The sequence below is a fragment of the Condylostylus longicornis genome, unplaced genomic scaffold, assembly GCF_029603195.1.
Source record: "Condylostylus longicornis isolate FDR11 unplaced genomic scaffold, ASM2960319v2 ptg000040l, whole genome shotgun sequence".
In the NCBI taxonomy this organism is placed as follows: domain Eukaryota; kingdom Metazoa; phylum Arthropoda; class Insecta; order Diptera; family Dolichopodidae; genus Condylostylus; species Condylostylus longicornis.
The window spans coordinates 11470270-11494494 of NW_026578009.1; the positions used below are offsets into that span (position 1 = coordinate 11470270).

At 22.9% G+C, this 24225-nt stretch overlaps 1 protein-coding gene across 1 annotated transcript; it reads left to right on the forward strand.

The window, feature by feature from the left end:
- Positions 1-472: 472 nt before the first annotated feature.
- LOC129609510 (protein hunchback) lies at positions 473-23159 on the forward strand. The gene is made up of 2 exons (XM_055521454.1): positions 473-1094; positions 20058-23159. The coding sequence occupies exon 2, from the start codon at positions 20067-20069 to the stop codon at positions 22995-22997; it is 2931 nt and encodes a 976-aa protein (XP_055377429.1). The 5' UTR covers positions 473-1094; positions 20058-20066; the 3' UTR covers positions 22998-23159.
- The last annotated feature ends 1066 nt before the right edge of the window (positions 23160-24225 follow it).

Sequence of the window (24225 nt, forward strand, 5' to 3'; positions counted from 1 at the left end):
TTTCTTTTTTACTCTTTATTATTATTGTTATTTCTGTTTGTTATTTTATTATTTCTTTTCACTTTTGTAATATTCTGAAAAATTGTATACTGTTATATTGTATATTATTATGATGATGACTGATGATGATGATGATGAGTTATGCTTATGATTACAAAAAAAAATGTAAAAGTATATAGAGTAGTATTTTTTTATTTTGATTTTTGATGGTCCACCAAAAAGAAAAATCTCAGTCGTGCTCGATATCTCATTAAAGAAACAACAAGACGTGGGTCTAAAATAAAAAAACAGAGAAAAAAAAATTAATAAAAAAAAATATTAAAAACTTGAGCGCATCGAATAATATGATTAAAAAAGGATATTTTTTTAAAATAAAAAAAAAAAAACTAAATTTTTCTTTTAATTTAATATAAAAAAAAAATACGAAATAAATTTTAAATTTTTAAAAAACAAATTTAAACGAAGTGAAAAATTAAAATAAAGTTATGAAACAATTTTGAATTATTTTTTTTTTTACTTGAAAAATAATATTTTTCTTTTCGTAAAATAAATAATAAATTTTATAAATTTTCTAAACTTGAAATAAATCAATTCGAAAAACAAAAAAATAATTTTCTTTGTTAATTCCAAAAAAAAATACCTACATTTAAAAATATATGGATTCGAGGTATAACAAAATTTATTACAGTTATTCAAAATATAACACATTGTTAAAATAATTGAAGAAACGAAGCACAAAAAAAAAACCGGAAAACAAAAAATTTTATTAAAATTGAATTTCAATAATAAAATATTAAAATGTTTATAACAAAAAAATTGATAATATAAAGAAATTATAATAACTACACACCTACATACATACTTATATGTTATACATATACATATAAAGTAAATTCTGTATAATATGTTTTACATTTATACCTAGTAGCTGAGATTTTATTTTTTTTTTTAATAAAAATTTTTATATATAAAAGTATAACCCTTTTTAACTCTTTGACGACCAAATAAGCGTAAATTGGATTATCGATTGGAGGATTAACATAATAATATCAAAAAGAGAAAAAATCAAAAGCAGAAAGTCTAAAAATTTAAAGGTATGTTAATCATTACAAATTTTTATTATTAATTAATTAATAAATTTAAAATATTTAAGTAGTACAAGTAATACATATATTACAAATTGCCGATTGAAATTGTTAATGGGACATAAAATTATTTTTATTTTCTCATATATATTTTAGAAACTGAAACGTTTTTTTATACATACATATGTATATAAATTTAGTTTTATATTAATGAATAAAATATGTATGTATTATCTAGATATTTTTCATATTATTAATGCTATAAGATCTAACATCTTTTATATGGTTTATTCCTATTAGAGAAAAAAAATACCCTTTTGCGTGTACTTCACACTTATTTTTCTACTATTATCTAAAGAATTAATATATGAGTTAATTATATTAATATGAGTTGATATGAAAAATTAATTTCGTTAAAAAATTTTATAAATAATTATAAACGGTTGTCCAAATAGGAACTGCATAATTTACAATTTACCTTATTCAGTAATTAAAATTGTATAGCTGAATATATGAAGTTTTCGTTTGAGAGGCTTCAACGTAAAAACAAATAAACTTATGTTTACCTAGTTAACACCTATAAAATACAATTAAATAAACATTTACACGAAATTCAAAATTGAACCAATACGATGTTAATATCACAATATTATTGCAATTTTAAAGTTGTGGTTACTTAACTAACTCGTTGTAATTATAAGTGCTTTGTGAACAAGATTGAAGATTATTTTGGATTAAATTAAAATACCCAAATTTAATTGTCGGTTTAGTTAGTTGTTTTTGTTGTGCTTTATACGAAATCATCATATTTGGTTGCATGTTGTTAAATATGAAAGGGTTAATAAAAAAAAATAAAAACAAAAATAAATACAAATTAATAAATATTTAAAAATACAATTAGTTAATTCTATGTTATGTGCGTATATGTATGAAATATATTTATAAAAAAACCGTTGCATTTTTTATATATGTACATACATATGTATATAGGATTATTTTTTATATATAGGAACACAAAAATAATATAAAAGGTGACTCTAACTTCTTTTGGAGTAGTTGGACAAGACTTATTTTATTTAATATATTACTTTAACATTGATACACACACACATATCTATTTAAGCTTTTTATAAAAATTATTTAATTGTATTGCATATTACTCATTTAAGTAGACTTTACTGCTGTTTAGTTTTTCGGGTTTTTATTTTTGACACACTTCATTTACAGTGGCTTACATCTAATGAACTCATAATTGACTGTAGAATTCATATGCGATTTAACCTATTTACATAGATAATTTTCTATTTCCAAGGTAAGATCTCTTGTCTAGATTATCCAATCATCTGATATTGATTTCGAATTTGTAAAATGTTGGTCTTGCAATTTTGATTATATTACAATGACGACAAGTCATCTTCGACAGTTGTTGAAATGACTGAAAAATTGGAATTTAAAAAAATTGAAAAATTATAAATAATTCAAATTTGATTCGGTTTTCTTTGGACAAACAAAGCTAAATCGACTCAGAATTCGACATTGATCAAAAACGTATTTTTTCTTAGCGTTGTAAACGGTAAGGAAAATTTAGTATAACCTTCGAACATACGTTCGTACTTATTCATAATAGTATTTTAATTAAATTAATCTTTCTTCGAATTATGTAAGTTATAAGTACTTATACACAATTTATATTATGTATATGCGTACATATTTCAATATTGTATAAGTATTTATTTCTGAAAATACTTTATTATTTTTCCAAAACAATGTTATATGTATATAGGTGCCTCAGTAGTGTATTGTATGTAGCTACATTTATGCACTTATGCACTTATAATAATTCAAACGGATTGCAAATATGATAATTACTTTTACAAGTAGGAATGAAATTCATTCTTTTTGCTTTTTATTTTTGACTTTGACTTCTTTTTTATTTTGCTTGTTCTAATAAAATTTCCGTGTATATTTTTTGCCAAAAATAGATTTTCTACATACTTGTGTAATTTACGTATATATACACTTTGCGTACATTCTTATATACATACGTATGTGAGTTTAGCTGCATATTTGCTTAAATATGCATATTGTGGATTATGTACGTACAACCTACAAGTATATGTAAATACATATACATAAATATGTTATTTATTTTTATTAAATAAGCTTAAATTCTTTATAAGTCGATTTGGGTTTTTTGCTTTGTATAATTAATTTCTCTTGCACTAAATAATTCATACTAATTTTTAATTTTTTTTAAATATATTTTAGTTATTCCTTTTTTATTATTTATTTTTTTTTTGTTCTTATAACGATATTATTATTTTTCTTTTTTTCTAATGACCTTAAAACATTTTTAAATTTTTTTTTTTAATTTTTAAATTTTTGCACTTTTATACATACATACATAAATGCATATTTTTCTAAAAATGCAAAGAAAATTTATTTATTTATTTTTTTATAAATTTCATACATGTACATACATATATATGTATATATCCATATAATATGAATATACATTTATGTTATGTAGATTTAAAAACATAACCAAGTATATAAATTATGTGCACAGATATGTATGAATGTATATATGCACATTTTACTTATTATAGAAAGATATGATTTTTTTCTTTTATAAAAATATACAGTGGTGAGGTAAAATTTCTTTACCTTTGTTTTATAGAAAATTATAAAGTAAAATTCATTTCTAATGAAATCTACTCATTGTAATTTTAATTAAATTTAATTATTATGCGCAGCGAATTGTATTTATATTTAAAAATCAAGTATTGTTGTCTTTGGTCACAAAGATGGTATACTAATAAAACGGCAAGGCACAATGTGAATTATGCTAATGAGAATGAATCGATCAAAATATTATTGTATAGTTAATTAATTATTATGTAATTAAATTATATGACAGCTAAGTTAGTAAATATGAACTGCAAAACTTTAGTGTAATTCGACCGAACGCAAAAAAACTGACAGAATTCAAATAAAATTCATGTCAACAAAGAGATGCCAACTTTCATTTATTCAGATTTTTCTAAAATTTTTCAACTAAATCGAGACTCGTTCGGTTAAAACTTTTTAGGAATTTTCTGTTGCTTTTTAAACAGGTCTACTTAATTAAATGTTGTATTTGCAAAGAGTGTTTTACTCCAATTGTTATGTACTAAGATCCTATTGAATCAATCGTTAAAAATTTTCGTATTAGTAATTCGACATGAATTTCGAAAAGTAACATGTATATACATAATTGAGTTAGCATATACATAACTAAGTAGACTATATGTGTGTATACATATTAACCATGCTAATTAAAACATAATTTCATTAAATGATAGACTGAGTATAAATCCCTATAATTTTATTATGTTATGATTGAAAACATTACATTTTGAAAATTTCAAGCTCTCCGACCATATGTTCATACTCGAATACACCTAATTTGTTCAATGTTACTTGTACCTTATTTTTAGTTTGTTGCGTTACGTAATTTCGTTATTTATTCTTTATAATATTTTCAAGAAAATCAAGTCGAAATTTATCTGAAGGGGGATGGGGGACGGGTAGATTAGGTATAGGTGATGAAACTATTTTTTAATTAACTTAAAATTATAACTCACTACTGTAATTATTATTTTATATTTAAAGTTAGATGCATGAGTCAATATGTAATATAACACATGCACTGTTTTTTTTCTTTCTTTCCTTTTTTAGTACATACGAACACACACATGCACACGTAATACGTTTTTGAAAATGTGCATCAATAGAGAAACAAAAAAGAAATAAAGATTTTTTGGCGAAAATTTGTTCTTATTATTCTAGCGATGTGAAAACTTATGATGTTTTTTTTTAAAAATTGAAAAATAAACTTTAAAAATTTTCTTAAAAAATTTTTTTTTTTTTTGAAAAAATTTTAGTATGTTTTATAATATACATGAAATATATAGATGCATTTTCCTTCATATATAAGTATGTATATTATGGCAATTGCAATCGCATATATTAATATGTACATATGATGAGGTTCATTTTTGAAAAAAAAAACAAAGAACAAATAAATTAAAAAATATTAAAATTAGAACGAATTTTGTTAAAAATTTTTAAATAAAAATGTAAAAATGTGTATGTATGTATGTATATTTAAATATAGGTATACTTATTGCAAATTCATATGTACATATTTTGTTTGTTTTTTTCTTATATTTCTTTAATTTTTATTATAAAACACAATAATTCAAAGTCAATAAAAAACTTGGCAAAATTTTTATCGGTAATTCAAAAAAATATTTGCGAAAGTCGTGGTATCGTAAAATAAATTACCTGTTAAATTACAAAAATTTTAATTCATAATAAGTTATACCTTAAGTTCTACCTTAAAATTGTATAAGTAGTTATATTAAAATTAATTATATAAAGCTTTGTCAATTCATGCACTTTTTAGATCACAATAAAACAGAAGAGTTAATTTAAAATTCTTTAAAACTCTGTATACTTTGTATGTCAGTATGTTTGAGTTTTGTTTTGAAAATTCAATATGGTTAAATGATTTTGTTTTAATAATTTTCTATGTCTATAAAAGATTTGATGTGTAATATTTAATACGGAAGAAATTGAGGGTGACGAATAGAGTTGATCTTGCAGAAGTTGTCAATTTTGTTTTAAGTTGTTTTCTATGTCATATCTTAAAAATCTGTTTTATGGAATGCAGATCTAACTAAGGATAAATTAATTTTTTTCAATGAAATCGTATATAAAATTTCAAATTTGGAAGACGAACGAAATTCTAGTTATGTATCAAGAATAAAAATTATTTAACAAGAGGAAAAAAACTGTTTGCGTATATATACATATGTATATATATGTATATGTGAGTGTTTATAGGCAAATTGTATTTTTTATATATAAAACAATTAATATGTAAATAAAAACGTTCATGTATTTATTATGACGGTGTACTATAACTATAATTTAAAAAAAAAATTATAATTTTTTTCTCTTTTTCTTTGGTACGATTACCTAAAATTAGTTGATGTATAGACTTGACCTCAATTTGTTAGAAATGAAGTTGATGATATTTTTAATGATTAAAGTAATATTTATACAAATTGAGTTAACTGCGTATTTCAGAATAATTTTTTGATTTATGTATACTTTAATATAAGAATGCAATATTTTCCGATAATGTTTGTAGAGTTTTAACAATTACAATAAGTTTTAGCATAAGAATTGCTAATTCTATGGTTGCACAAAATCAATGAAAAAAACTAGGATCATGGAAGAATGACCTAAATATATAAGCTACTTTGTAACCTAGGAAAATTCTAAAAAATTATAAAAGGAGTTTTTACGAATTAACAAATTTTCTTGTTAAATACGAGAAAGATGTTCTATAAAATTTTATTGTAGCAATTGACCTGGGTTTTTACTGCAAGTTTAAGAGTGCGATATCGTGAATTCGTAATTTCAATTTGCTATAATTTGAAAGAACTTTACACATTTTATAGAAAGGAGCTTTGACTTTTAAAATTGTAGGTATTAATTAATTTAAACAGTTTAAATCTCAATTACAATACAGCTTTCTGAAGTGATTTTATATAAATATCTATAAAAAAAATTATTTCTCACGTAATTTAACTCGATAATATTGAAAACTGAATTTGAATCATAAAACTTTATGTTACGTTTATTTATTATTTCTTGTGCTACTCGTATAATTGTGTATCCATTTAATAGATTAATGAATACACTCATAGTATAACTCGGAGCTCATATACCTGCATAATTGTCGGCGCTAAAGGATTACTTAATACTTAATAGTCAATCGGTATGTAATTAAAAATTAGTTATTTCCCTAAAATTTTTTATCAAATACTCTTATGATATTGCAACTTTAATTAATCTTTTCATTTTTCTAAACCTTTGTTTGTTCATAAATAAATATGTAAATATGTACGTAAGTATACACTTTAATTAACAACTGAATGCACTTTTTCGAAATTACAAAAATTATTTACACTTTTTATAAAAATAATTTATTCTTTGTTTAATTTTTATTCTATAAACTTTTCAATATATTTGAAGGTGATATATTAGAAAAAATAAATATTGCATTTTTTCTATCTTTTCCTATTTTTATTTAGTTGTTAATTTTACCAAGCGCACAAAAAAAAAAGAAGAAAAATTTGAAAAAATTATAAAAGAAAAAATCAGGAAAGAAAAAAAATTTTTTTTTTATCTCCTTTTGAAAAATCAAAAGTGCAAGGTGGTAATAATTGAAAATTTTCTTACAATTACACATGTATACACACGTATAAAATGGCTAAATTTGTATATATACATATATAATACATAATATACAGTATTATAAATATATAATAAATAATATACAGTAAGAATTTATTTAAAATATAAGTGCGCTGCATTTACGTACGTACAAGTAAAACATAATGATGTTTAATACTATTTAATTATTTTAATTAGTTTTGTTAAATTTTTTATTGAAATATTGAATTTTCTTAATTAACTATTTAAATAAAATACCCAAAAGCAGAATAAATTTTCTTTAATAATTGTATTCAATATTTAAATAGAAGATTTTAAAAACGATATTTTGAAGCTTTAATTCAAAAATAAATTTCTATTCTTAGCTACTTATATTTAATTACATTTTCTAAGTTTTAACAAACATAGTTGTGTAATATGGTTTAGACACAAAAGATAATAGAATAATGCTCTCCATATAAGGTTCTTATGTACATATATGTGTACTCATTGTTGAATCACCCTGTATTTATAATATACATAACACGTATAATACATATAAATACTTAAATTCTAAGCTTGGTATAAAAGAATTGCTGTAATATAACACAATGCATATAATTAACTACGGCTAAATGGGTTAGTGAAACATAATTTTGTCATAACTTTGTATTGAAAATAAATGTCAAATTTTTGATATTTAGAGGTTCAAGCTATCTACGTAGAACTATATAACGAAGAAAAATGTTATTTTTTTGACAAATTCTTGTCAGTTACTCTTTTAACTTATTCTGCAATAAAAATGCATAAAAACAAATGTCAATTTAGTCTTAGATACCAGTTTTTCACTTATATTTCTATTTTTAACTTATTTAAATGAAATTATTGGTTCAAAATTGATTTATAAGCAATTTTGTTAATAAAGTTTATATAGTTGACTTTAGAACAATGTTTGATCATACAATTCGAGACTCAACTAAATTCGATTTTTATTAATTTTAATTTAAATTTAAAAAAAAATCTTAAATTAGGTTTTTTTATGACTTACGTAACTCTGTAAAAAGTAGAAATTAAAAGATTTTAAATTACATTTTTATTACATCTATTTTTAATTTATTAATTGAAAATTTTTAATTTTTCTTATTTTTAAATCGTAAAAAACTTTTGTTTTTTCCTTTTTGTTTTAAAATATTTTTAAGATTTTTTTTTCTTATTATAAATTATTTAACTGCATTGTTTTTGAGCTTTTTTGCGTAAACATTTTGACAAAAAAAATATTTTTTTTATTTTTGTGCAAAACGTTGTTTCCTTGCAATAAACAACAAAAATAAATGGTAAAAAGAAGAAAACCAAAAAAAAAAAAATAAAAATAAAGAAAATTTTAATAGACGGGTGGATGATTGCAATCGCATACTAACATATTTTTACACTTATATATCTACGCGTATGTATGTTTGTAGGTATATATATGACATATGTATGTATGTATATATGTACACAGTATTTGAAAACAAACAGCATCAAGCTTGTATATGCAATTTTCGCTATTAAAAGGTAACATTTTTTTTTATACAAAAAATAGTTATTATAGACTAGGTTCTTTTAAAGTTTGACTATGTAAATAAGTAAAGTGAGTTGTTATAAAATTCAAGATATTACAAAAGATATCTTTAGGTTTACAGTTGACTTTTTTTGAACTGCATCATTCAATTACCTAGCGTAAAACTATTAAAATTATAAAAATTATAAAAACTTTCCGTTAATTAGAAAAAAAAAGATCCAAATCACAAATTTTCAAATCTAAGATAATTGCATAAAACTATTAGAAAAAAAATCTTTATTCATGTAAAATGGTCAAATCCTGACATTTCTATATTGACCAAAACTGGTATTGATTCATAAATACAGAAAAATTTTCTAACCAATAATATTTTCGATGGCATCCACGTTTATTTATAAATATTACAAATGCTTCAAATACAAGAGTTAGCTTAAACCTCAGTTTTTGTTAAATTTGTTAAGTCCTTAATAATCGAAATAGGTAAGGTAATCTTTTCTTTAAAAATTTCAAAAAATGAGCAAAAAAAATTACTTTCATTTTATTTAATTATAAAAATCATTTTCACAATAAGAAATGCAATTAATTCTCACTTCCAATACGTATTCGTAAATGTCCCTACACAATTTGACAAATTTTAATGGGTGATACAATCATAGCTCAATAAAATTAGATATCGAAAAGTAATGCAGTTTTTTCGCTCAATATTCTGTTTGAAATTCACTATTATATACAACTTTCATGATCAGCAAAATTTTACATTATACTTAGTTACTTATTGAAAAATTTCCACAAAACTCTCTCTATTATAAATATACCGTTATACGTTTATTAATTTGTTACTTTATTTTTATTATTTTTATAATAAAATATAAAAAAGAATGCAGATGCACAAAAATTAAATATAAAAGAATATTGTCTATTAACAAGCATATTTGTATGTATGTATATATATGCAAGAATATTTATGTGCATATGTAAATATGTATAGTATGTATATTGTATATATGAATAAATAAAAATATATTATTATTTAAAATTATAATAGTTGAAGAAAAAACAAAAAATATATAGGAAATATGGAGATTTTTTAATAAAAATAAAAAAGAAATAAAAGAAAAAAAGCAGAAAAAAAACAAAGAAGAAAAAGTATAATAAAAACTTTTTGATATTTTTAGAAATTTTTCAATGCCATTTGCAATGGAAAAATAAAAAAAAAAACATTTAATTTTTTTGTGTGCAAAATTTCATTGCAGCTTTTTTTCTGGTTTTTCTTTTTTTTTTTCGTTTATTTGTTTTTATCCCGAAATCATTTTTTTTTTTGTGGGAGAGTGACGGGAGGACGGTAATATTTTTTTTTCATTTTGCATTGAAAATTTTTTTTTTATTTTATATCAGCTAGAAAAAACATTTCTCTAAAGGCGGAAAGATTAATAATTTGTGTATACTTATATGATGCACATGCATTTTTATTTATTTTTAAAAAAAAAATATTAATTTTTTTTCTTTGGTTTTTTTTGCTTTTTGCGAAAACTTAAGCGCTAGAAATAAATTTTTATAAAACACTGCAAAATTTTAGTAATTTCAGTAATCAAATGGAAGAATAAATCAGAAATTTTAATTATTGTTTTTTGCTTAAAATTTTTTCTTGTAAGCTTTTTATGTGTTTTTTTAGAACTTAAAAATAAATTTGATCTCATAAGAAAAGTATATAAGTACACATAAATATATATATAGGTATGTACAATGCATATTATACTTATGTGAAAATTTCTCGGAAAATATTTTAATGATTAAATAAAAATTTATTGAAAAAAACAATGAATCCTTCAGTTTAATGTCAAAAATCTATTAAATTTTATAGAAAAATAGAACTGATTTGATTTAGGATTGAGTGATTGTTTTTTATTTGCAATAATAATTTTGTCCATTCAAGAATTAAATTAACTAAAAGTTCTGCAGCTGAAAATTAAAAATTTTGCAATTATAAACTTATTATGTATAAATTTTAATATTTATATTTATTATTTAAATTTAATGGAAAATTTAATAGCCTAAATACATAAATTTCTAATTGATTCTATTTAATTTTGTACCACAATTATACAGCCGTATTGTCATCTATTTGGTCTTTACTGCTAATATATATATATAAACTTAGCATAAAAAATACCTTACAATTTTAATTAATTTTTAAACACTAATACTTAATTAAGATCTGCAAAAAAAATATCCAAGTTCAAGTTTTTAGTTCTAAATGCAAGAAAACTGGTGTGCACTATATTATGTTAAGTATACATTTTGGCTAATTTATCTCTGAATGGACTCTGAAATTATAACTGAAAACGTAAATTTTTATATGGTTTTTACCAAATCAAAATCTTCAAATTTAATTTATTCGAAAACATAATTTTTCAGTATAGTAAGCTCTCTGTTAAAGCCAAAAATGTGTGTATATTCTTACACTTAAGTACATTAAAAGTTTATGGAAATCTTTTTTATTAAAAGTATTTTATAAATTGAGTGTAGTTCATAGTAAAAGAATACGTATGTTAGAGTACGAATAGTATGTATACGGTATTTTTATACTTAACTCCATTTTATATTATTCCTGAATTTGAAATCAAATTCATTTTTTTCTAATTTAAATATTTATGTTGTGTGGGTGCATTTCCGATGTCTACACAGTTTAATTCTGTTTGTATTTTAAAATTTTCCGGTTGTTGTCTTATTTTATGACTTTGTATATAAATTATATAAAATTAAAATTATTTTAAAGTTAATATAATACGTTTAACATTTTGTGTATCAGTGAAATGGTATTTTGATTAACATAAACAAAATTTTAATATATTTGCAATAAGAGGACAGAAGCGCTATTGAATTCATAATTCAATGGCAGCTAGTATCTTTAATGAGTTTAAAGAAAATATTAGTAAAAATTCTGTTTTAAATTAGAACTTTTGTTCGGTTTGTTTCAAAACTATTTTCGCGTAATGTCTGCATTAGTATAATTTATCAGAACCATCAAATGAATATTTTGGTTTTATGTTTTTTGTTAATCAACTAAAAGGTTTTGTAATTAAACATTAAAAAAGAATAAACATTTTTTTCTTTTATAAAATAACGCTTTAGTTGTCTGGAATGACCTAAACGTCTAAATACTTAACATAAAATTCAGATTAAAAAAGGATTTTTTATTTTTTCAAAACTTTTATATTTTTTTATTTCTAATATTTTATGATTTTTTCAAATTCATATTAAATTTCGCACACATACAAAATGCACATTATGTAGGTATATAAGAGTTTTTATATATGTACGTAATGTATTTTTTTCTGTTCATACATACGTTGTTATAGAATAGGTTTAGTTATTCGCATGTACATTAAGAGAATGGGTACGATGAAATTGTAAAATTTGGCAATAAAAATTGACTTTTTACTGCAAGACAATAAAATAATAAAAAAAACCGTTTTGTTAGTTTTTAATTTAAAAAAGTCAAAGTTAAATAATTAGAAAATTTTCAGGTACAGAGGCTCAAATTTTCACTTATACTTAAGCAAAATTTAGTAGTACACTAATATATTTATTTACCTTACTTTAGGTACCTTATATACTTTTATTTTTTTTTTTTGTTGAAAATTATTTTAAATGTTGTTTTTGATGAATTTTTCTTTCAAATATAAGGATTTTTTTATAATGCAATAAGTGTAATAATTACAAATTTCAGCATAAATTTCTTTCTAACGCATGTGTATTGTATACATAAATGAAATATGATAACGATATGCAGGAAGTGTGCAGGAAAAGTGAAATGCGATATTTTTATATTATACAAGTTGTTTCGCAGAAGGTGGCAAATAATTTCAGGGATGATTCTTCGATCAATTTCCAGCAAAGTATTGTAGGGTTCACAGTTCGGTTTCCGAGCCCTGATATTTTAAAAAAATTTCCAGATTCATAGTTTTAACACCCCGATTTTAAATATTAAATTTGAAGGAAATTGGTTGATTATTTCTCTTTATATTTCTAAAAATGTAAAATTAGTTTGCGAAAATGTCTAGTTCTAAATATATTCCAAAAATTGATCAATCCGTGTCATAGCCAAAATAAACCCACAAATAAAATTTCATTTGAGAACGCGTGCACACACAGACCGACAGACCGACAGGTTGCTAAAAATAGTTTATTTACGCTTCCCTACTATGGAGAAGTGCATTCCCACCGAAAACTCGACATCCAAAATTTGGTACCATCACACAACGTATGTTACTGTATACAGTTGTCCAGTAAAACTAACACGTTATGATTAAGGATTTTTGACATTATTTTTAATTTAAATTTCTAACTTGAAGTGCGAAAGTGCTTTGAACTTTTTAAAATAAATACCTTTTCTTTATTGAGAAAATTGTTATTTTGTACCTATTTTATCTCTGTTGAACACAAAATCTGTAAAAATGCATTTAACATATTGAAATATGCTTGATAATATTGTCTGAGATTTAATTGGATATCTTTTCGAATTTCATTTTCGTTCATAATACCACGTGATAAGTCAAATTTTAAGAGTATATTTTAGTCATTTGCCATAAATCCATTTAAAAACTATTAAGTATATCACCTTTTTTTCTTATATCGAAAAGTTAAAGGCTACAAATGTATATACCAAGTATTCTTATGTGTATAGGTAGTTTAAATTATATGTAAAAAATTCTATTCAATAAGAGATAAATTTTGTATTTTCTAAAAAATATCTTTATATGTATACATATAAATTATTGCACCCCTGAATCAACAGTGTATTAACTCAAAAAAGGTGAATCCGTATATATTATTTATTTTTAATTGGCGCAATTTACTTTTATTTTAAATTTTGCAAACATTTTTTTATAATATCTTTTATTTGAATAAAAAATAGAAATTTGTATAAAAAATAATTGGACTCCAAGCTGAGTCAAAAACGTGATATTTCTAAATTTCTATTAAGTTTTATTAAGAAAATTTTATCTCTGATTTTTGAAGAAGCTTTAAGATTAGACTTAAGCTTTAAGATTAAAATTAACAGTTTTTCTTGCAATTTATTGAAAAACTTGTTTCGAAAGAACCTGTCCTGAAGGCTGATTGTATTCTTCCTATTCATTTTATAGTGTAAAATTTTAATCCTTTCTCTAGTTTTTTAAGTATAATACATGTCCCATTTTTATGCGTTTTACAATTCGTATATATACATACATAAATACCGTAATTTTATACAGACCATTATTTACATGTATATGTGTACACACAAAAATATATGTATGCATATTTACTTATTTAAGTATAATTTTTTGCCATATTTCACTTTGTTTTTTCTCCCATTGTTTTCTACATATAAAAAACGAACGCCATTTTTATAATTTTTTTCTTTACTTTTCTTTTTATATTTCTCTTTATTTATACACAATATTATTATATACGTACGTTTGCATACATATGTACGTAATGTACTTATGTAGATATTTAGGTGCAATTATGCTTCCTAAAATTTTTTTATACACACAATATTATTATGTAACTTTTTTATAACAACCAACCATAAAAAACCAACTTCAACAAAAAAAAATAATATTACAAACACACGACAATATAAATTTATATAAGAAGCTTTGAATCGACCAACCAAATAGCGTAAAAATATAACAAAAAAAAAACTGAATTATACAAAAAATAACGTTAACGTTGTGGAAATTGAAAAAATAATATAAAAAATAACAAAAAAAAAAAAGCAGAAAACAAATGAACGCAACAAAAGAAAGCACTAAAGAACACAAAAAAAAGAAAACCATTGAATGAGAATGAAAGCGATCCAACACAACAGTAAAAACAACAACACCAAAAACAACAATAAAATCTGAACAAAGTACCCATAGTTTATTTTTTTTTCTCTAATAAAAAATCGTCTCGCATAGTCACACATAAAACTTTTATTCTCTCCCTTTTTTTATTACAATAAAAATATTTTGTTTCTGTTCTGTTTTCCTCTTTGTTTTTTCTTCCTTTCCATAATATATATATGTATGTATCTTACTTATGTTATATACCCTGATATATTTTCTACATTTACAATTTTTTTTTAATATCAAAAGATATGAGGACGACGATAAAATTTTTATTAAACCCAAAAATGAGAAAACAAAAAAAAATTCCCTTAAATCTTTTCCAAAAACAAAAAAACAATCGTATTTCAGCCAAAACACAAGGACCACTGTACATTATATTGAACATATACACACATATATATGTATTATATATATCGAACACTAATATTTTATATAGTAAAAATGTATATTGTATATAAAGGGCGAATATGTGAGTATTAATGTTAAAAAAAGAGGGTAATTTTTTTTCATTATTTCGGTTCCAAAAAAAGAAAAAAAAATATTATAAACGAATAACATTATACTTTTTTATTACAAATAAACAAAATCCATATATATAGATACATATACTTATATATACATATGCAATATACACATATACGTATCTACGGATTTGTATTTTATATATGTATATTAATAATATTGTAATATGGCTCTTGTTTGGCATAAGAACTGCGCGTGTCCCTTCATTGTTTCATAAAATTGTAATCATCATCATTATCATTATCATCTTCATAAACAACAGCATACAAAATGGAAACAAATAAAAAAACGAAATCACATTCATTTTATATTAACGCAATATCCACACGTTCTTAAATATATACTTACATACATACATTATATAAATTGTGTGTGTTCATAAAACATGCATGGAGACGAATTTATTAGGTATACTTTTTTTTCTGAATATTGTAAACTTGTATTTATGTGCATAGATACATTTTGTACACTTATGAAATTGTTTCTGACAAAAGAAAATTTGGAAAATGTACTCATGTTGCTGCTTTTTAGTGTCGAGCATAAAATGGTATATATAAAAAAATTTTCATATAGAGGAAAGTAAAACATCCACTCAAACTCTTTTATGCTTCTCTTTTTTATGCTCTTAATTTTTGTTTTCATAAAAAAGAAAAGCGAAACAAATAAACAAAATGTTTTTATGTACTTATGTATGCATTTCCACCTATTTACATATTTTATTACATATAAGAAAGTGAATGAATTGATTTGATTATTTTACTTATAGTTTTTTGACTACATTTATAATTTTTTTTTTGTCAGAAATAACAGTGTAACAATAAATAATTTTTGACGTGTTATATTGTAAAACAAGAGAAGGGAATTTTAATTAAATTAATCTTGCAGATTATCGGTTTTATTCAGATAAAAAAACAAAGACGAAAAATTCAAAATAAGTAATAACTTGTTATTGTAATGATTTTGAAAATATTCAATTGATTTTATTTCAACCTTTGTAACACATACGATGTTTTAGTTTAAAATTTGATAATAATTTTGAAAGGATTGCATCGAAGATTATGTATTCAAAGACTTTGTTTGCCTTAATTTGATTGCTAACAAAATTGCAGATAATTAATCCGTAATATTTAATTATCACTCATTTATGATGTGACAAGGAATTTTTGGTCGAAAAAGACAAAAAAAAAATCTGTGGCAACAAAGCAAAACTTTTTAAGATGAAAAAATTTTATTTGTTTATTTTTATTAGAAGAATGTCCTATTATTTCGAGTATCTGGAAAGCTTAAAAAAATGTTATTACATTTTAGAGTTTGTCTGATTAGAGTTTGTCTAAATTAAGAAAAAATCTCTTATTTTCAAAAAAATTTTTTAACACAAAATTTTCATCTTTAGTTTCAAGTTTTTCAAAATTTTTCAATTTTGATTTATTTGAAATTGTTAATTCTCATATTTGTCAGTTTTGCTTATGTTAATATTTAAATGCAAATTAAAAAATTATTTTATTGAAAAAATTTCCTTTTATCTCCTTTTGCTTATTTTGCGTAATTGGATGAATAAGCAATTTAGAATTTCGCAAAATAACCAAAATTCCAATTTTTGATTTACAACTTTTCGGTAAAAGGATAACTGTAAAAATAAACATTTCGGCAAAGATTTCTGTCAGGGAGTGCCTGTCAGTTTATCTGTCAATTTTAGAATCTCATGCAAGTTCATGCTTACAGTACATTTTTATAATCTTATGCAACAGTTTGATTATATCTTGGCGACATCAGATTTGTTTAATTATTCTTTCAACTTTTCTTCTTCTCCCAGAAGCAATAAAGGGTTCGAAATAATTCAAAACATAATGATTGGAAAATGATAGATTCTCATTAGATTCATTTTAAAATTTTCAAATAGATATAAAAATATTAATAGTATACAAATATCATTTTACATTAAAAATTTTGACTGCTTGCAATAATAAACATGAAGTTGTGGTTCTCAGCACATCTCAATCAATCAAAATTATCAATTTTAGCAACTTAGATCATCCAAGAGTGAAATATGCTATTTTATATTGATTTGTTTTAAAAATACTGTTGAAAGACTATTAAGTCAAAATTAAGGGTTTTTTCAGGTTCCAAGTTGGTTGAAAATTTCAAATATTTATCTATCAGATGCATAAGAGGTGTAAAATATAATTTTAAACGACGAACAATTTGTCAATTTGATGTGATTTCAAGTTTACCCAGATTTCAGTGGAACCCATGGAATCAGTTTTTTGCGATTTTCTTAAAAATTGGTTTTTTGAGTTAATACAGTTTTGTTATTGTGATGCATTATGTGTACAAATAATATATATATAAAATACATGTGTGTTATACAGATAGAATTAATATTTTAATTTTGCATTCCCCCTCAAGTGAAAAAGCATTAATTTCGTTATTCAATTTTTTTTTTCATTTTACATAAATTTTGCCCTCCATATTCTTTTTTATCATCTCCTTTAGACAAAAAAAATTACAGATTTTTGTTTTTTTTTTTTTCTTTTATTTATTTGTTTTCTTTTTTCTGTTTTTGATATTTTTTATAGGATATTTATAAAACGACCGACCCTCTTTTTCACTAGATTGTGTTTTTTTTCTGTACTATATATTATTGCTACTTTATTTTCTTAAAGCGATTATATATACACTATACATATTACGTGTATACGTATAGATGTTTAGGTGGTAATGCATCTCATGTTTATAAGTATGTATAAAATTTTGTACATATTCTAATATAACATTATAATATTAAAGCTTAAAGAATAAAAGAAATAATAACACTCGACTTCATATATAACATTCACTATAGCATTTATTATTTAATATACATATGTATATATGTATGTATATCTGCTTATATCTTACATACATATACGTTATATAAGTACACGTACATTTTAAGAATATTTTTTTTCCTTTCATATAAGTAAATAACAAAAGCATCCCCTCAACTTTAGCGACCAGAAACTGTATTACTTAAAAAAAGGCAAAAAAAAATGAAAAACCCTCTTAGCAATTTTCTTATTTTTTCATCTAAAAATGATTTTTCTTTTTGTTTTTTATTTTTCTCTCCGAATATTATTTTTAAGGATATTTATTTATAAAGAAGAAGAAGAAGAAAAAATGGAAGAAAATAGAAAAAAAAAATACTAAATTTAAGATATTAAAAGATTTGTCTCACCCCAAAAGACAAGAGTTTGTTTATGTTAAGAAGAAGAGACCATGCCTGCCACGTTCCCATTTTATTTTTTATGGGCACAAAATCTTTATTGCCACATTTTTATTGTTTTGCTTTTATACATGTATTTTTTTTATTTTTAAAGTATTTATATAGTCGTTCAGCTTGGGTATATGCACCTTTGATTCGAATTTGAATTTGATTGTTACAAAACTTCGAAAAAGTTGTTATGACAAAAATTTGTTTTTAATATTTAAAATTTCCGATTCGTGAAGTATTAATTGGAGGTTTCTTGGTTTCAAAATAATTTGACAAGTCTTTACGCATCTATTGACAATCTTTAATCTTATAGTGATTTTAGTAAAATATTTTCATGTTAGAAATGTTTTTCAGGCGAGTTTTTATTAAATTTTTCTTTGAAAATTTAATTGTTACATTAATAAATGCAAAAATGGACTGAAACTTGAACAAATACTAAAAATTTTTCAATATTTTAAAATGCATAGAATTTGTATCTCTTTTAGTTTTAATTTTAATTTAGTTTCATTTAAGTTAATTCCATTTAAATTTCAAATTACTAAAATGAAAGTTTTATTTAAGTCATGCAGAAAATTTAAACCACAATCATCGAAACCCTTTAGTTTTATTTAAAATTTTAGAAGCTTTTTAAATCAAGTTGTTATGCAATCCAAAACTTATCAATGTATTATGTGGTACAATTGATTTAGTATTGATTTTGGAATATAATCATTTGGATGAATCCATGGTTTTGATATATTCTAAAATCCTTTGCTAAGAGAAATAATAAAAATATTTTTTATGTAAATAGTTTATATTATTCGTAGCTAATTGGGTCTGAGTTCTGAAATATTTAAAACTGTTATAAAAACTCAATCACGTTGTCTTCTAAGAAGAGTCGCGCGGAGACTAGTTGAAAATTTGTATAATTGTCTTAAAATATTTTAAATTTCCTAAATTTTGGATAGTTATAGCTTCAGTAATTGTGATAAAACTGGGTAGGTTTCAAAGAAAAAATATTTTACTTTGACAATTTCCGTTTGATTATTTTAAGATTTAATTTTTTCCGATTGTTCTTTCCTTTAACATCCTTTTCAATTATTTTATTAAAAATTCAAAGAAACAGGGATTTTATTCTTTTGCTTTAACAATTGATGTGAAAGGGCTTTTTTGTGCAGAACTAGAATTTTTTTTTCAACTAAACTATAAAAGGAGTTTTTATTTTGAACTTTAATTTCCTGTTAGTATTAATTAAAATCCTATAATACTTTTAATTAATAAAAGCTTCATTTGAAAGAGATCAAAGTAAATGTACCTAAATATCCTTGTTAAGAAAAGTTCAATTAAAAAAACATAAAAGTTAAATATAAAGCTCCTATTTTCGAAATTAAAAATTCTGTTAGTTTAACCGGATACATTTACATTATTAAATAAAAAAAAAATCCAATTAGCATTCTTTTAAGATTGTTATTTTTAAATGACATTATTTCTTTTTTTTTATTTCATTTCAGACTTTCACAATGCAAAATTGGGACTCACCATTACCACCTGCCAATTATGAGCATAATTGGTACGGCAATATGTTTCCAGTTACACATATTAAAACTGAACCCCAAACAGTATCACAACAAAATCAACAACAATCCTCACAGTCACCACCGTTAACAGTAATGGAACATTTATTAAAACAAACAAATAATTCAAATAGTATCGATATAACATCATCAACATCATTAACACCATCACCACGTCAAGAAAACAATGATAATAACAATTTTTTTGGTGATAATGGTAGTACAATTACAACACCAATGAATATAAATAATCCACATTTACATCCATTGGGCTTTAATCCACTGACACCACCCGGTCTACCTAATGCAATATTACCACCATTAAATTTTCACCAAAATCATAATGATTTACAAAATATTCAACATGATTCACATATGCGAAGCCCTCCACCGTCAAATATTAATAATATATTATTAAATCATAGTGAGTCCATGGAACAGAATTCACAACAAATATCAGATCAACAAGCCAATAATTTGACAAAATTCCAATCGAATGATAATAATTCACTGACACCACGTAATACGCCACCTATGGATATTACACCACCAAAATCACCAAAGCATTATAACAGCGGTAGTGAATATTTAGAAAAAGATACAGACGCAATATCAAATTCTAGTGATTGTGCTGAAAGTGATGAGGATGATGGGATTCGTATGCCAATTTATAATTCACATGGTAAAATGAAAAATTATAAATGTAAAAGTTGTGGTTATAATGCCATTACAAAAATTGCATTTTGGACACATACTAGAACTCATATGAAACCAGAAAAAATTATGCAGTGTCCAAAATGCCCATTTGTTACTGAATTGAAACATCATCTCGAATATCATATTAGAAAACATAAAAATTTAAAACCATTTCAATGTGATAAATGCAATTATAGTTGTGTTAATAAATCAATGTTAAACTCCCATTTAAAATCTCATTCATCCGTTTATCAATATCGTTGTTCTGATTGTGATTATGCTACAAAATATTGCCATTCGTTTAAATTGCATTTAAGAAAATATGATCATAAACCTGGTCTAGTGTTAGATGAAGAAGGCTTACCAAATCCAGCTATTATAATTGATGTTTATGGTACAAGACGAGGACCAAAAACTAAATCAGTAAATGGACGTATATCACATAAATCAAAATTAGCTAACAGCGTTCATTCTATGAATCAATTAAATGCACAAAAATCAAATTTATCACCATTAAAAACATCAAGTTTATCTGATATACGAATAAAACCTGAAAGTAGAATGAACATGATGACACTAAATCAGCCACAACAACCAATTCAACAACAATCGCAACAACGATTGCAATCACAACTTTTACAACCAGTTCAATTACAAAATCATCAATTACAACAAAATCTTCAACAAGTACAATCGCAACCCCATCATCACCAACAAATACAACAGCAGCAGCAACAAACTCAACCACAAATTCCTCCAGCTTCATCACAAATACCGAATTTCTTGCCAAATCCTTTAGCAAATATGCTACAACAACGAAATATGCCAGCATTTTTCCCGTATTGGAATTTAAATTTACAAATGCTAGCTGCTCAGCAACAAGCTGTATTAGCACAGTTATCTCCCAGAATGCGTGAAGTTGCAATGCAAACTTTAAAAATTCAACAACAACCAAACGAATCTCTTAATAATATAACAAACGAACAGCAAAAATTTACTGAATTAAAGCACAATAATGGTGTTTTTCATAATGAAAACAATGAAGATATTAATACGAACAACGATGTTGATGATGATGATGAAGACGATCATAGATCCGAAAGTAGTGCTATGGATTTATCGTCACAAGGAACTCCAACAAAGATAGCCCGTTCTTCGAGCTTAAATTTTGTTGAATCGAATATAGATTCTATCCAAACTGTTGGAAATAATGTAGGGGATAGTATATCAGATATTTCAACACCTACCACAGTAACTGGTTCAAGTTGTAATAATAATAGTTCAAGAAGAAAGGGTAGAGTTCTTAAACTTGAAACATTATTACAAAATAAAGAATCTTCTATAAGTAGTAATGATGATTCTGTAAAAATTCATCCAAACGAAATTGATATTATTGCTGATACTAATAGAAAAGTTTCCGATAATAATGTAATGGAATCTAATGATAATAACAATATGAGTAATAATCAGTCGCATCATCGAAAATCAACATCGACACCAGTTAATAACAACAATAATAATAACATAAATATTAATAACAATAATATTTTACGACCATTATCATCATCATCTTCAGATGAATTAACTATAGTTGAACATATACAAAATAATGAACGTGAATCAAGACTATCACCAATAATTCCTGAATCAAATATCGAATGTAATAGTAATAGCAGTAATGGTAGTGATCTTATTAGTATATCAAATAGTTCAATAAATTATAATCAAAATAATGCCAATAACAATAATAATAATAATAAGAATAATAATAATAACATTTTTAATAATAATAATAACAATAATATAAGTGTTAATCATAAATTTAATAGCAATAATGGTAATCTAAATAATAATAATTATAATAGCAATAATAATAATTATAATAATAATAGTAATAATAATAATAACAATAATAATAACAATAATAATAATAACAGTAATAATAATCACAATAACAGTAATAATAATCACAATAATAGTAATAATAACAATAATAATTCACCATTAACTGGTATATTTGAATGCAAATATTGTGATATTTATTTCAAAGATGCTGTCCTATATACAATACATATGGGTTATCATAGTTGTGATGATGTATTCAAATGTAATATGTGTGGTGAAAAATGTGATGGACCAGTTGGATTATTTGTTCATATGGCAAGAAATGCTCATTCATAATTATTAAATTTTATATTAAGAGAAACCTTCATATTTTCCGTATTTTAAATTTAACAATTTTTCTTTTAATTTAAATGAAATTGCATTTGTTTTATTTTAATCATTTAAAAATTCCATTGTACATATGAAGAATTTTGGATTGTACATGAAAAAATTATTTTATATTGGATTGTAAATATTATTTTTTTTTTTTTGTAATTATATTTTATAACTTTTATTTTCAATTTAAAAAAATTAAAATTTTATTTTTCTATAAAAATGTATTTTTATTTTTCAATTACACTTAAAATTTAAAATAAATAATGTTTGTAGTAAAATTAGTTAATTTGTAAAATTCGAAATAAAAATTTTATTTTCGAAATGAATTAAAAATTTAGTTCTTAAAAAAAATTATGTTTATTTTTAAATATATTAAAAAAAAATTGTAAAACATTTTATTTTTTGTTTTAGAAAATTACGATATTAATATATGTACATATAGAACTTTTTTGATTCTCAAATAAAAACTAGTCAAATTTGATATAGAAATAAAATATTTACGAAAAAAATAAAAGAAATTAAAGTATAGCGAAAACATATTTTGAAAAATAATAATAAATTGTATAAAATAAACGATTTCAAATGTTGACTGCTAATTTGTATTGAAAATAATTAAATTCAATACAAATAAATTGAAAATTTAATTTAAATTTTAAATTTTTTCGATAGAAATTTTTTAATAATTTGATTTTAAAAGGAAATTTCAAATTCGATACGGATTTACCTATGTTATTTCCAATTTAATTTTAAAAAATATTTCAAATGAGAATTTAGTAAATCTCAAATTTTTGTTATTAATTATTTTTATTATAAATTTTTTTTATATTAAAGCGGAATTCAATACTTTGACAAAGCAGTGAATCTAACTTTAATAATAAAAAAATTAATTTACTAAAATTTCAAATCAAATATTCGATCTTAAAAAGTATTACTTAAATTTATTTTTCAAAATCGATTGTATATTTTTTTCTAATTTTTGCTTATAATTTTAAAAAATAAAATTTGAAAAAACAAAAATTTATTTGACAAACTTGAAGACAATATAAATAAAATTATGGTACAAAAATTAAGGAAGAAGAAAATCAAAAAAAAAAAATGAATCAAATTAAAACTAAAAAAAAAATATAATTAAAAAAAAATTCTGATTTAAAAAAAATGAAAAAAAAATCGTAATTTTGTATTTTTAAGA